The following is a 15,805-nucleotide window of genomic DNA, read 5'->3' as shown; positions in this document are numbered from 1 at the left end:
ATCTGTCAGTTCCTACATTGGCTTCCCGTAAGCAATAGGGCTCAATTTAAAGGGACACTATAGTGTCAGGAAAACCGCTTGGTTTTCCTGACACTATAGTACCCTGAGGGTGCCCCCACCCTCAGGGTCCCCCTCCCATGGCGCTGAAGGGGTTAAACCCCTTCAGCTACTCACCCTTTTCCCTCGCCGGGCTCCATTACCTCTCCTCCCCCGCCGACGTCGGCATCCTTGTCTGACATCACCGGCGCCGAATGCGCATGCGCGACACTGCCGTGCGCGTATTCAAAGTGTCCGCAGGAAAGCATTTTTCAATGCTTTCCTATGGATGCTCTGCGTGATTGAGGCATAATATGCCTCAATCATTGCCGATGCGCCTCTAGTGGTTGTCCGGAAGACAGCCACTAGAGGCTGGCTTAACCCCAGATGTAAACATAGCAGTTTCTCAGAAACTATGTTTACATCAGGCAGGGTTAAACCTAGAGGGACCTGACACCCAGACCACTTCAGTGAGCTGAAGTGGTCTAGGTGACTATAGTGCCCCTTTAAGATCCTGGTACTTGCTTACAAATCTCTACACAATGCTGCTCTGACCTACCCATCCTCACTAATACATAAATATGTCCCGTCTAGGCTTTGAAAACGTACTTCTTCAGGAAAGCATATATATTAAACGGTCAACAGCTTTCCCCGAGCTCTGATTCCTCTCCTGCACCTTTTATCAAAACAAAACACTAAGCCCTCTTAAAGGGACACTGTAGGCATCCAGACCACTTCAGCTCATTGACGTGGTCTGGGTGCAATGCCCTGTCACACTTAGTCCTGCAAATCAAATCAGTGCAGTTTTAGGCAATGATTACCTTCCAGAATGAAGACTGCCTCTATTGGCTGTCCGTCACTTTTGGTCGCCTGACAGTGGACGTCTTCACACTCTGCATGAGGACATCCAGCTTCAGAGAAAACTCCATAGGAAAGCAATGCCTTCCTATTCCTTTTTTTCTTTCTGGTAACATTGGAGGAGCCGGTTTGCTGACCCAGCGCTGAGGGAAATCTGCGCTTGAATCAATTGAGTACAGTAAGGGTTTACTTTATTTTGTTTAACAGTCACAGTGAGATAGATATATAGATATAGATATATATATATTCGTAATACTTCATGATAAAGTGAGTTTATTATTTTGTGAGTGCTGTATAGTAGATGTCATGTATTTATCTTTTAAAGGGATAATATAGAGAAAGACATACAAACCTGTATTCCTTACACTGTATTTCCTCCTGCAACCCCCCAGCACTGTGACTGTTAAACAACAACAACAACAACAACAAAAACCTTACTGTACTCAATTGATTCAAGTGCCGATCTCTAACCACTTGGGCTTGATTTAATACAGGGCTCAAAATTTCACCTCCTATGCTACCAGCCAGGCCTTAAGTTACACACCTCAAGCATTGAGGAAGGGGAGGGGGATGAGTCAAGAGCACAATCACCAGGGATTATTTAAGCCCTGGTGATTGTACTCCTATATTGGGAAAGTAGCATGATGAATGGAACACAAGGTTCATAAATACCGTAGAGTTTCTGGGTCAACATTTATGACCTAGGCCACTGGTTATACATGAGAATATTTTTTCTCTTCAAAACAGATACTATCTGTTATATCTGACAGATTTTACTCATGCCAGATGCTATTTATAAATGTCACCGTGATATACTGGAGCTGACTGGTGGAATTCATGGCTGCCTGGATTTTTGTCTGCAGATCTCTAGTACTAGAGGTTTTTTTTTTTTTTAGACACCTTGGAATGACTGTGTGCTTCAGCTGGCTACCCAGCTTTGGGTATATTTTACTTTGTCACATTTGATGTGCTTGTCCGATGTCTGGAAGTGCATATTAGTCTATGTATGTGGTATGAGTACAGCAATATATGTGTTTGTGTAATGAAATAATAAACCTATAATAATCAAATGTTTTGGGTGTCAAACACGGTTTGCACTTATTGCAAAACATATTGGTTATTGGAAATAAAAAATAATAAATGGCTTGCATTACATTTTTACATGGCACCTCCAGCAATTATAATTATTATTGTTGAAACTGATTTACTTCTCAAAATGAAGTGCCTTAATTGATAGATATGTATGAAGGTGGGTTGTGCCTTAAGGATGGGGTTTGGATGCCCAGGAATAGTGATGAGTACTATTCAGAAGATGGATACATTTTTACTTGTACTTAAACTATTAATGAATGGTGTACCTGGGATTATAAGTGTTACTAATGATTTAGTTCTGCTTTTTGCTCCACCAGTATTCAATATTAAATTGTCCCCTACAATATTTTACCAATTTAGGCAAGCGTGACTCAAGACATGCCACTACACATCACATTTAAAACCAATTCAACATTTCACATTGGGTGTATCCATTCTAATGACTAAGCCAGAAAAGTGTTTTATGGTGGTCCTTAAAAGCCGTCATTGCTGGCCTGGTCTACAACTACAGTGGGAGAACTACAGTTTTACATGATATGAATTCAGATGTGCATTTATGTTTAAAAGTTTGCCATAAAGCAAAATGTTCCTGCATTAGTTGACATACAATCTCAGGGGTGCAACCAGACAAATATGGCAGTGTTACATTGCCACTAATAAAATCATAGTTGTCCTAAAATTACAATAAGCAATTTGTTCTTTTCTCGGAGTAGTATATATTGACATTATGGTTCAGTGATAGAATCCTGCTGGTTGCACCTCTGTGTATAGCCGGTATCACTGCGGTGTGACCATTCCATAAAGAGTCTACATGTGTTCTTACGGTATGTTGTTCTAACTCCCAGGGGCAGTCTGCAGCAAAGCGTCAAGGAAAATTTAAAAAGGTACTGATGTCAGTTATTGTAATATACTTTACATACAATCTTTAATTGTGCTGTTGAATGAATATCAGTGTTATGTTTACATAACCCATTCTGGAATACTCTGTTTTGGGCTTTATTTAGAAATCATGTTTCTGTTGTGTACATTAAAGGGACACTACAGTGACCAAAACCACTACAGCTCAATGTAGTGGTTCTGGTGTCTGTAGCCTGTCCCTGCAGGCTTTTCAATGTAAACATTGCCTTTTCAACGAAAAGGCAGTGTTTACATTGCTACCTAGGGACACCTCTAGTGGCAGATACTCAGCTGCTAGAGGTGCTTTCTCTCTCAGTGCTGCAGTGGGTACAGCATGGAGATGCTGAATGCTCCACTAGGTGATGCAATGATTCATTGCATCTCTATCAGGAGAGGCTGATTGGCACAGCTTAGCATGTGCAATAGCATCCCAGTGCTTTCCTATTGCAAAGAATTGGATTGGCTGAGATCATCAAGATTGATGACTCGGTCATAGAGGCGGGGCCAGCTTCAGTGGGGCAATGAAGAAATGCTAAGGAAATCTCACCTTTTAAGAGGGGGCCTGATCACCTAAACATATATTCCAGCGCTATAGTGTTATGAATACGTTTGTCTAGTGTTCCTTTAATTCGAGCAAATTTGTGGCTCTTTCCTTTTCAATTATAAACCATTGATTGTAATTAAATATATGTGAATGTTCTGAATGGGCTTGCACAATAATAAATGTGGTTTAAGCTCCTAGTGATTGAATGGTCATTGAATATTCGGGATAATAGAAATGTCTTTGTACATTAAAGGCCAATTTGGAAGATGCTGTATGCGGCTGAGCTGCAGAGTTGTATATTCAATTACTTGGAGGGTTACTTTTTTGATTTTGTTTACAGTTGATGTCCATGATGTTCTTTGAATAAATCCGTGTAGCCATTTTGTAGATATACCCCCAAAGAAACATGCATTTAATTATTTGTCTTGCTCTACTTTGGATAGTAATGATAGCTTAGCTTACACTAGCTGCAGATCTAGTTTCTGCAGCTACTGCAAGCCCTCCCTGCCTCTTAAATTGAGTTCCACCGCGCAGGAAGAAAATGCTACTAACTGTCTGACAGCCAAGAGATGCATCATGGCTCTATTGAAATTAGAACTTTTCTAAAATGGAAGAAAATGAAGCACACACTTTCTTCACACGTAAAGCAAGTGCTTGATGTGTTTGGCGTGTTCAATTAAATGTATACCACGGTTTGGTAATGAACCCTATTTTTCCACATTGTATAGCTAATGCATTCAAATATCTAAACAGCTTTGGGGGAAAAAAAAAAAACCTTTGAAAATCCTAGCTTTACTTCAAATTTGCAGGATTCCCACCTTTTTGATGTGAGCTCTACCCAGATTAGCTGGCACATATCCATCGATTCTAGCCATCCCATTATTTTCCATACGAGCTATAGCGTATCCAATTATTAATTGATATTGGTTACAAATTTCCATTCTTTAGTTGCCCAAGTTGGTGGTTGTTGTGGCAGTTCTGGTATTTGCTTAGCTCCTTTCATGCTATTTTGAATAGAGCTAATGATGCTCATGGCTGATGGCACTCAGATGATTGTGTTATTTGGTTATAGTTGCACTATATCAACAGGCGGCCTTGTCCGGCCACAATAGAACTGGACATTTCAAATAAGTGAGTGTTACATAACTTGCTTTAGAGATTTGTTATGTGATGAGTGGCAGAGAACATCTTAAACTATTCAGTATGTATCTGCTTTGAATTGCAGCCTAATAAATATGATTACACATATTCCTACTAATATCCATATGAGAGTGTACATGGAATTTGGGGAGAGATTTTTTTTTTTTTTCTGTGCTCAAGTGGGACTTAATCATAGGAACACTAGAGGGTCATAATCATCAGAGCTGAGATGGCTTACATAATCAGAAGCGTTGATCTTGGCCAATCTCGATGCTTTCCCATAGGAAAGCCAGCACAAGCCTAACACAGCCCTGGCCAATCAGCATCTTCTTATAGAGATGCATTGACTCAATGCATCTCAATGAGGAAAGTTCAGTGTTTCCATGCGAAGGGTGGAGACACTGAATGGACTTGCTGCACACTGTGCAGCACTACCCCAGGAAGCACCTCTAACAGCATCTGAGGAGTGGCCACTGGAGGTATCCCTAGAGGGAATGATTATACTCACCAGAACAAATACAATACGCTGGAGTTGTTCTGGTGGCGATAGTGTCCCTTCTATTTGCACTGGGGGAGTTGTTACATGTTTAGTCAAAAACCTTTTGCACAGGCACACTCACACTCCCTCTCTTCAGTTAGCCAATAAAATATTAAGACCTCCTTTATTACATTCAGAAATCATGACATGCTTTGTTATTGCTACCAGAAGTATACTGCATTCTACATGTGGATTTGGATGTACGTTGTAAAGCTTGTTACAATAGTGTTGGTACCAGACTGATAGCCCTCATACAGAAACATAGAATGTGACAGCAGATAAGAACCATTCTGGCCATCTAGTCTGCCCAGTTTTCTAAATACTTTTATTAGTCCATGCCTTATCTTATAGCTAGGATAGCGTTATGCCTATCCTACGCATGCTTAAACTCACTCACTGTTTTAACCTCTACCACTTCAGCTGGAAGGCTATTCCATGTGTCCACTACCCTCTCTGTAATATGTTGCAGGCCCATGGTTGTAAATAGTATCATCTACTGCAGAGTCTGCAAATACTCTTCTTAGAATAACTTTTTTTGTTGATTTTATTTTGTAAACGTTAATGGAGAGGGTGTAATGGTACATAAATAGGCGTGGGATTGGTTCTAGTGTGGTGAATGTTGGGATCTGTTTCGTTTTAATTTAAGTTTGTCTTTAACCCCTTAAGGACACATGACGTGTGTGACACGTCATGATTCCCTTTTATTCCAGAAGTTTGGTCCTTAAGGGGTTAACTGTGTTTGGGAATTTGTATGCTGTTTTATGATAAGGTACACTATAGATTTTGCATTACTGTTTTCTTCCAGTTGTCAAACTCTATTGTTCCGAATGTGAGACTATACCAAAACATTTTTCATTTCTTAAAACCAGAAAAAAACTTTAACTGCATGCTATCCCAAATCCATATATCCATTTAAATATCAGCTTTTTAGTATCGCTGCTGTAGTCTTTAAAGTGTAAGATCACCCGCCAATTTCCATTCGTAGGTGAGTCTTACTCTAACAATAGCCTTGCTGTTTCCAACTTAAAGGCATAAATTCTAATGAGACAGCAGTGTGCATTCCTATTAATCCCTACAAACTAATTAACCCTATGTAGGGCACAGTTGGGGTGGGCAGCTGCACTGTAAAAAGCCTGTGTTCTACAAAAGCATATAACACACAGAATTATGTGATTTGATGAATATAGCAATAGCTGCTACCCAAGAGTAATAGGATTTTTGTTTTTATTTCTGTACATAAAATGCTTCCAATTTAAGAAAGAAAAAAAAATTGTGCAATATAGTATATGTGTACATAATATATATGGTTCAAATGTTCAAGTTCTATGCTACTATACAGGCCAAAAACTTACTTGCTACTGCATGTCTGGTGGGTCCATGGTACATACCCCAAAAGTGAATTTCAATTTTCCAATGGCTAGTGGGTGAGTGGAAATTTTGAGCCAAAAAACAAACAAAAAAAAAAGCTACTTTAAAAAAAATAAAATGGTAAATGGATTTATAAAGCAGGTTTCTGTTCTGTATTACTTTGTTTCTTGAATAGACATTGTGGGCAAGTAGCAATGTAATTTACAGTGTTTTAGGGAATTTTGTTTTGTTTTATTATCTATACAAGAAATAAATATTTAAACGTAGTGTCCAGATCTCTAGTTCAATACAATTACATGGCATGTTGGTAAGCCAGGTTTTAAATGTTAACTCTGCATCTGCACAGGACAGTTAATTGCTGGTAGATGTACCGTACTTGTTTTTAATATTGCATGTATTCAAAATCTATTTAATGCACTGGCTGACCATTCCATACAGGCATTAAACACAACTATTAAGACCTGCAAAAGACGTTATCATGTATTTTTTTTCATTTATGAACTGTAGAGACAGTTTTCACTTCAGAAATACATATAGATCACACTGAAGCTGGCTTATCATGCTTATTTTGGAGTATCAGCTCTTTAACCATCTTGTGTAAACATATCTGCTCACATATGTCTTTTATAATCATGATCGAGATGAATGCCAAATTGTAAACCATTATTTATCATTTTTTTTATTTCTAATCACCTATAATGTATGTAGTCAATGAAGTTCTAATTTCTAAATATGTATGTAATGGGTTTTCCTTTTATTCTAATAGGATGTGATTTCAGTTCATTACCACTTAATTCCATCTCCGTCCAAACTGAAGAATGGGAGCAAGGATAAGGAAAAAGAACCCGAGAAAGAGAAGGATGTAAAGGAAGAGTTTGCAGAAGCCCTGAGAGACCTCAAGATTCAGTGGATGACTAAGTAGGTGTACAATCAAGTGACACTGTAATAATTTGAGCCATTTACATTTTTGGTATTAAACTATTCACTGAGGAAAAAATATAATAATGCAACAGGGTTGTAAACACTCAATTTCTACATATCAAAAAGTAAAGCATGGAGTAAGGAGAAGGGAAGCATGGTTGGGGAAACAGACTAGCACTCACTATAATTTGGAGAGGAGGGCATGAGAGAATAAAAGACCAGAGGAAGGCATAAGGACAATAAAATCTTCCTAGTAGTTGACTTCTAAATGGAGACTATTGCAACACTCAAACCTATCCAAAGGGAGCCTTCACAAATATGGAATTACTATATATTCACTTTGTTTTTCTCACACTGGTAGAAATCTTAATCTTCAACTACGGTAGCCATATTTTGAGGTTATCTTCTAATGTTTAATTTAGTACGTTTAAGTTTTGACCTAGCTTCTGTTGGGCCTGGGAAAGAGGAGCTGTCTTCTAACACTTCAATTTGTTTGGTGTCTGGTTAGAATGAATGTTTTGTCATTTGATATGTTAAGTTTCCTAAGCAGTTAAGTAGTGTTTGCGTTTGCATTGGTAATACTCAGTTTGTACTTGCCTAAGTTAAGTTATTGTTGTCCTTGCATAGTATGTATGTAGTATTTTTTTTTTTATTTTTTTTTTTTTTTACGAACTTCTGAATCATGTATTGGTCAAAGGAAAGTATTTTACTTTTTCAAAGAAATGTGCCCATTGTGTCATTGCCTATATGTATGTGTTTTACGTAATACCAATGATCATTAAATCCATCCTAACTACTGTGAGCTTTGAGTAACTCCTGAAACCATTCATATTGTCATATTTTTGTAACTATATATTACAGGCTTGAAACCAGTGATCTCTTCAGTGAATTAAAAGAATCGTTTCCAAACCATCTTCCGCTGTACGTTGCAAGACTCCAGCAGTTAGATTCTGAAAAGGTTAGATCATTTAATGGATTATTGATGCCATTGTGATCCATACATTATGCCTTGTAATTATTTAGGATAGTTTTAGATCGGCATGCTTAATGTGCCCACGTACATTTGGAGGCTGGCAAAAGATAAAGGGATTAAACATGGTTAACACTACTTCCTATAAACAACGTAGTAGTAGTAGTGCTGCCTTTTGTGCGATATGGCTTTTTGAACTTGTAATGTATTGTGATATACATTTTTTTCACTGCAAATCAATAGAAGAAAGGCACTGCAAACCTACGGGTAAGTGAGCATAATTAGAGTAATGGAGCTGCAGCCCCTCACTACTCAATATTGCTATAATTTCTATTGCTTTTACTAATGAAACAGACTGCTTGCATTCTAAACTATGCTTTTATTCCTCTGCATGCCATGCAACCTTATTAACCAAATTAAGGCAAGACACACACTGTGTTTTCTATTTGTGTGCGCAAGCCAAGCTGATTCTAAGATTTAAAAACCTAGACTGTGAAGCAGGTGAGAAAACAATTCTTTCCAGGCTAGAAGCTAAACATTTATGTTTTCAGAAAAAATATCGACTCTTGTCAAATCTTCACAGTGAAAAGAAACCTTTATGGTTGCAGAGAAAGCCTGCTGGGTAGCATCAGAACTGCCTTTGTCTCAGACCCCACCTAGTCCTCTCAATGTGGAATGATTTGTATGTATAAGGGATTAACTCTAGAATGCAGTACTAATACAATCCAGTTTTGGATCTGCATCCGCAAGCTGAAACATAGGTTTAGCATAAGGTAGGGTAAAGTTAACTAGTCTGTATACATTTGCTATGCATGTGGATTAAATTTACATTAACAGTCTATGTTCTGAATCTGTCTAAAGGATATCTAAAGGAAATCTTTTATATGCTGGGGCAATGTTCAGTTTGGAAGTCTGCTTCTTTGACCTATTGCATTTTTTTAATGTTTTTTTTAGGAACGAATTAAAAGAATCAATGAAATAATTGAAGCTGCCAATGAAGTTATTTCACGCATTGATCAGACAGCCCTTGCAGTGTTTTTTGCCATTAAGACAGATCCAAGTCCAGATGCAGCCACTATAAAAAAGTACCTGACCAGTAAATATTTCTACTTTTTGAACAATTCTGACTTTTTTTTTCTAGGTGAAAGAGAAATTAATTAGTCTGATTTATGTTCACTTTAATACAATGAATATTTAACAATTTGTTAGAACACTTAAAAGTAAAACCAGTCAGAGTGCCCACGACGATCCCTGTCCATTGCTGAAAGTGCTTTCAGTGGGGATTTGAGTGTCAGAACTTGACCATGGAGGGATGGAAGAATGTTGCCTAGTCTGATGAATCATGTTTTCTTTTAGATCAGGTGGATGACTAGTTGTGTGTATCCTTTAACTGGGGTAGAGATGGCAGCAGGATGCACTATGGGAAGAAGGCAGGCCGGCAGAGACGGGGTTCTGCTCTGAGCAATGTTTTGTTTGCATTGCATGAAAAGATGGAGGCTGAGTGTGGGTATAAAGGGGGAAAAAAGCTAGTTTGCTCCAAACTGAAGTGAGCAGAGTTGATTTGCAGGATTTTGCTTTAATTGCTATATTTAAAAAAAAAAAAAAGCTGACTTTGTGCAACCCGATGCCACATTGCCTTTAATATAAAACTTGCAGTTTCTATTTGCATGAATATAAGCAAACCTGATTCCTACATCTTCATACATACTGTCCAAATTGAGCATATGTAATAATACAAATAAAAGGGAGCATACTAAGCCTACATCTTTCTGATTTTACTGCAGCGACATGGACAAGCAGAAAAGTACATTGATAGATGCCATCTGTCGCAAAGGCTGTGCCTTAGCAGATAAAGTTCTCCACCTGCAATCTGAAGAGGGTGCTGCATCATGTGACTCAGAGGAAAGTGGAGATGATCAAGAGGTTATTTTGGAAACCCTTAATGAAACCTACTGGGATGTAGCCAAGTGGGCAGATCTAAATGACTCAAAGGTACTCCCCATGATCTTTTTTTTTTTTTTTTTTTTTTTTTTTTTTTTAAACTCCTTCAATAGCAGAACAGATATAAACATGTCACTCTTTATTCTTGTATACATATAATACATACTTAACTCATTGAGGTTGGTGTAACTGTCTGTGTCTATCAAAAAAAGGAGATGACTATGCTAGTACAATTGCAGATTGAGTTAAAGGAAAATATTAATGCCTGCTTGTCTATCTTTCCTAGGTTCTGCCATTTGTATACAAGCATGCTTTAGCAAATAAATTCTATGGACGAGGTATTAAATTTGCAACAAAACTCGTGGAAGAGAAGCCAACTAAGGAAAACTGGAAAAATTGTGTTCAGGTAAAACTACTTGTATTGATTTATGTCAGAGTGTAAAATGTCCGATCACCTCCAAGCTATTGGCTGGTAGAAATTCAGACTAGTGCCAAGAAACTCCATCACTTAGTGCTACTTGAAAACCAACAGCTTCTTAACTGGGACTGCACAGTTGATGTCTTTGGCCAATTAGACTGACCTTTAAAAGACCATTCACTCCCTGAATAAATATAATCACTATTTAGTAGATGGGGTAGGAAAGTCCAGCAAAGCACACCACATCAGGCTCTTGTTTTTTTAAGCCCACTTTTCTGGTCATTTGAGCATCATGTGGAGGGCTAGTCAAACCATTAGTCTTAAAAGGACGCTTACGGCACAATATCCACTCCAATTGATTTATTTGGCATGCAGTCCATTGACAGAGAGATCCCTGTCAGTTTTTAAAGGATTGCTCACTGTTTAGCAGAGGTGTTTGGTGCCAACACCTTGCAATCTGTGCCCAAATGAATGACCCTAGTTCATACCAGGTATAGGGGCAGTGACAGGCTTCGAGTATCAGTTGAGTAGTGTGAGCCTATCAATGCCCCTACCCTGGAATAATGCAAGGTGGAGCCTTTGCCATTTTGGCACTGAGTGAGGGGCGGACTGGAGGCTGCTGGGAACCAAGCATAACCACTTCAACCTATAGACTTACCGTTTCCCTTTAATGTTACCATCCAATTTGGTACAAAATACAACTTATTTTCACTATTTGCAATGTTGAAAAACAAAACAAATACTGTAAGCCAAATATCATGGAAAGTCATGTGTGCACTTTATTTGAAAGGCATAACCGCATACAAAACAGACAGAAGAAAGTTTGTTTATTGATGATAATTCAAAATTTTATTTTATTTTTTAATACATTTTAAAGAGAAAAAGAAAATCATTTGCATTCCACTGCAGAAATATGGGGCGTGTAAAATATTTGTGATTAAGCTGTATCCTTTTTCCAAAATTCTGCAGAAACACTCAAAACTACTTGTGTGACTTAACATAACCTTGATAATAGATTACCATTGTACTCTTGGGATAACTGTCCAAATTGATGCTGCATGATTTAACATTCTCTTATTTTCATCTATTTCAGTCTATATAAACTGATCCTTTTAGAATTAAACAAATGTTCTCTCTGCTAAAAAAAAAAAAAGTTTGTAGATTTGCAAAACAAAAACCTACTTTCTCTTCTCACATAATTAGTGATTTCAGAGTACATTGCTCTCTACAGCTTTACCATATTATTTTGTTTCCTAATTGTATTTAAAGATTCATTTCATTTTAAGTTTATTTAAATAGATCATACATGTTGCTCTCTCATCCCTCCGGACCTGTTATGTTTCTTTCTACATTGTTAGTGAATTTGAATAGTGTCCATTTTACCTCTCTACCTACATTAATTGTCATTTCATTTGCTGTTTGTTTTTATATCCACTTTGTTAAATTGTTAAGCACTGTGGAATATGTTGGAACCACATTGATCAGCCACATCCCTGACAGGTTGAATAACTGATATCGATGACAACTCACAATAAGTGGGATTTTTTAGGCTGCAAGTGAACAATCTATTCTTTAATTTCATGTGATGAAAGCAGGAAACATGGGCAGGTGAAAAAATGACGAGGGATAAATAATGATGGCTAGACAACTGGTTTAGTGCATCTCCAAAACAAGAAGTCTTGTGGGTTGTTCCCAGTATGCAGTGGTTGGTACCTACATAAAGTGGTGCAAGAACGACAACCAGAGTCAGGGTCATAGGTGCCCAAAGCTCATTGATACACGCATGAAGAGAAGGCTAGCCTGCCTGGTCCCATCACACAGCTCAAAATGCTGGAACAAAAAAATGTGATGTTGGCAATGATCGAAAGGTGTCCAAACACACAGTGTATTTGCAGTTTGTTGTATATGCAGCTGTGCAGCTGCAGACCAGTCAGTGCCCATGAGGACCACTGTCCACTGCTGAACACGCCTTCAATAATGACGTCAGCATAAGAACTGGACGTTGAAGCAATGGAAGAAGGCTGCTTGTTCTGATCAGTTTTTTTAGATCAGAGTGGATGGCCAGGTGCAGGTGTGTTGTTTATCTGGGGAGAAGAAGGCAGGCTGGTAGAGACGGTGTTATGCTCTGTGCAATTTTCTGCTGCGAAACCTTGGGTTCTGGCATTTGTGTGGATGTTACACATGCAACCTACCTAGAAATTATTGCAGGCCACAAACACACCTTCATGGCAATGTTGTTTCCTGATGGCAGTGGCATCTTTCAGCAGGATTATGTACCCTCCTGCACTGCAAAAATTGTTTAGGAATGGTTTCAGGAACATGACAGAGTTCAAGGTGTTGACTTGGCTTCTAATTTCCCCAGATCTCAATCTAATTGAGCAACTGTGAGATGTGCTGGAACAACAAATTTGATCCATGGGAGCCCCACCACAGGACACCTTCAGAGGTCTTGTGGAGTCCCATGTATCAGAGCGGTTTTGACAGCATGAGGGCGGCCTCCACGATATCAGGCAGCTAGTTTTAATGTTGTGGCTGATCAGTGTGTATAAATAATGAAGATGATGATAATGATTTCTTCAGCTTAATTAGATGAAGAACTTCCTGCTTGTTTTGGGTATAATTACAAATGACTTTATAATTATTTTTTTTCTGCTCACAGGTCATGAAATTACTTGGGTGGAACCACTGCGCAGCATTTACTGAGAACTGGATTCCAGTCATGTTTCCACCAGATTATTGCATTTTCTGAAATGTCTAATCATTTTATACAAAAAATACTTCTGTATGGGAAGATTTTAAAAGCTATTTGCCAATTTTTCACATTATTTTCTTAAGCATGTTTTCTTTATTGAATGGCTATTGTAAAATGGTGTGTGTGTTTAATGGCAGGTGCATCAATATGCATCTTACGTGTTAACTGGGATGGGGTGGGATTGTAGCATGTCTAGTTGGCTATTTTTAAGTACAAACTTGTAAAAGATGAATTTTACAGTAAACACACTTTTAACATTTTTTATGTTACCGTGGTTATGAAAAGCCTTAATTTTCTGGATAGCAGTTGTTTTATTTATTAGACAAAAAGCAATGAAATACACATTATATGTTTACATATAAATACACCAATTTGTTTTATCATCAATTTACTCATTGATGGCGGAACAATGTCTGTTAATCTTTTTTCATTAGATGTGCTTTTATGAGATCTTTACAATTAACTTGCTTTGTAAAAATGAATTAAATTAATACTGGTTACGCCGGCTCTTGCGATGAGCTGAGACTGTAAGCAAATTTATTCAGACATTGGCAAAATATGTCAAAATATATGTAAGTGACGATATAGATGTGCCAGGTGACTTAATGTTTCTTAATCAGGTATTGTAAAGTTATACATATATGTTTATCAACCAACAAAACCATGTAAAATAATACGTAACCAATGCACAGAACAAATAATGTTACACTCTGGTATCTTTTCTTTTTTTTTACAATTATAAAATGTATGACATCATAAAAATGATTGACAACTCCAAAGTGCTCAGTGTTTATGTGAATATTATTTGCTTCATATGAGTGGAATCCCCAGGGAAAGCAGAATGGTGTTTTTTTTTTTATTGGTTTGTGGTTTGTATTATTGCATACATGACCAATGACAAACTTGACATGATGCATCATATCTTGTATTTCTGTAGAATTGGTCAAACCTTTCCCAAGTAAATTGATTATTATCATAAGAGCAGGTATTTTTACTTCCCCATGGCAATCAATCAGACAACTGGTATTGTTACTTCCTGTTTTGGTTAGTGGAACTAAACGCAAGAGGTAGGCAATTGCTCAGAGCACCTGCCTTGCAAAGAGTTCTTATTGGACCGCCACAGAAAGTCTGAACTGTGTTAGAAGAAGACTGTTTGCAAACACTTTTTCTTAGACATTTTCATCTTGTCTTTATAATCTACATCTTTTCCAAGCTGTTTTTAGATCTACCCCCAATTTAAAAATGCATAATGAATTGCATACTTGTTTTCATTGGGGGTATATCTACTAAGCAGTATTTTGGACAGTGGTGTCCCTTTAATTCACTTCATGTCATACTTTTGACTTTTTCTATTTAGACCATGATCTATATGTCAATAAAATTCAAAGCGGGTCACAGTGAAATTACATAAAAAAAAGAAAAATATGATTTAAAATGGGTTGTAAACAATGGATAGCCGTTCGACTGATTTAATGTATTCCGTTTTCCAACCATACCTTATAAATAAGAAATTGTTCATAAAAATAATACAAAAGGATGTATGCACTAAACATTAAGTTGTTGGAAATCAACATCTGAATGAAATGTATGCTAAACTAACTGAATTGGAAGTTTTCTAAATTTTGTTCTCAATTTAAAAAAAGTTTAGTGAATAAAATTGAATCAATTTATTCAACTTTGGTTACATGGATGCCAACAAGTACTTTGCACAAAAGAAAGGCAGGATCACACTACATTTTTATATACCACATGGTGCTTACTGAAGTAGAACCAGCACATATTTAGTAGATGGTATATATGTCCGAAAAGAAAGTTCAGGCACTCACAGGGTTGAAAGGATCACTATAGGGTCAGGAACACAAACCAGTCTAAACCCTAAAGTGCAGAGTGTGGGGACGCTGAACGGCAGGGCTGCTTACTGTGCACCCCTGAGCAAGGAAGCACCTCCAGTGGCCACTTGGAGGTGTCCTTAGGGGCAATGTAAACACTGCCTTTTCTCTGAAATGGCAGTGTTTACATGAAAATGCCTGAAGGGGAGCTATTGTAGTCACCAGAACAACTACATTGAGCTGTAGTTGTTCTGGTGACTATGGTGTCCCTTTAAAGATGAAGCAGATTTATTGGCTCAAAAATGCAACAGAGCAATTTTTCGACTTATGCAAATGTTGACAAATTCCCTTGTTTAGGTCGAAATGTTGCCCTGTTGCATTTTTGATCCAATAAATGTGTTTTATATAACAAGTAAAGATTCAGGAAGGTGAAAACTGTCACTGAGGCCACCATAATCTTGGGCTTAGAACAGAGTGGTCAGTGTGGATGGTACCAGAGCC

The 15,805-nt window shown here is 37.7% G+C and overlaps 1 protein-coding gene across 3 annotated transcripts in view; it reads left to right on the top strand.

Annotated features, from left to right (window-relative positions):
* Positions 1–14,254, top strand: part of TPP2 (tripeptidyl peptidase 2) — a 55,924-nt gene extending 41,670 nt beyond the window's left edge. Inside the window, exons 24-30 of one of the 3 annotated variants that reach the window (XM_063460050.1) lie at positions 2,832–2,870; positions 7,240–7,391; positions 8,256–8,352; positions 9,319–9,449; positions 10,149–10,356; positions 10,592–10,711; positions 13,383–14,254. In XM_063460050.1, the coding sequence (XP_063316120.1) occupies positions 2,832–2,870; positions 7,240–7,391; positions 8,256–8,352; positions 9,319–9,449; positions 10,149–10,356; positions 10,592–10,711; positions 13,383–13,472 (837 nt within the window). In that variant the 3' untranslated portion in view covers positions 13,473–14,254. Of the gene's footprint in view, positions 1–2,831; positions 2,871–7,239; positions 7,392–8,255; positions 8,353–9,318; positions 9,461–10,148; positions 10,357–10,591; positions 10,712–13,382 lie in introns of those variants that run through there. The other 2 variants (XM_063460058.1, XM_063460066.1) reach the window with 2 other exon arrangements.
* Positions 14,255–15,805: the final 1,551 nt, after the last annotated feature.

Source organism: Pelobates fuscus, chromosome 1 (genome assembly GCF_036172605.1).
Source record: "Pelobates fuscus isolate aPelFus1 chromosome 1, aPelFus1.pri, whole genome shotgun sequence".
Classification (NCBI taxonomy): domain Eukaryota; kingdom Metazoa; phylum Chordata; class Amphibia; order Anura; family Pelobatidae; genus Pelobates; species Pelobates fuscus.
The sequence above is the reverse complement of the archived record's forward strand: the minus strand, read 5'-3'. Positions and strand labels throughout refer to the sequence as shown.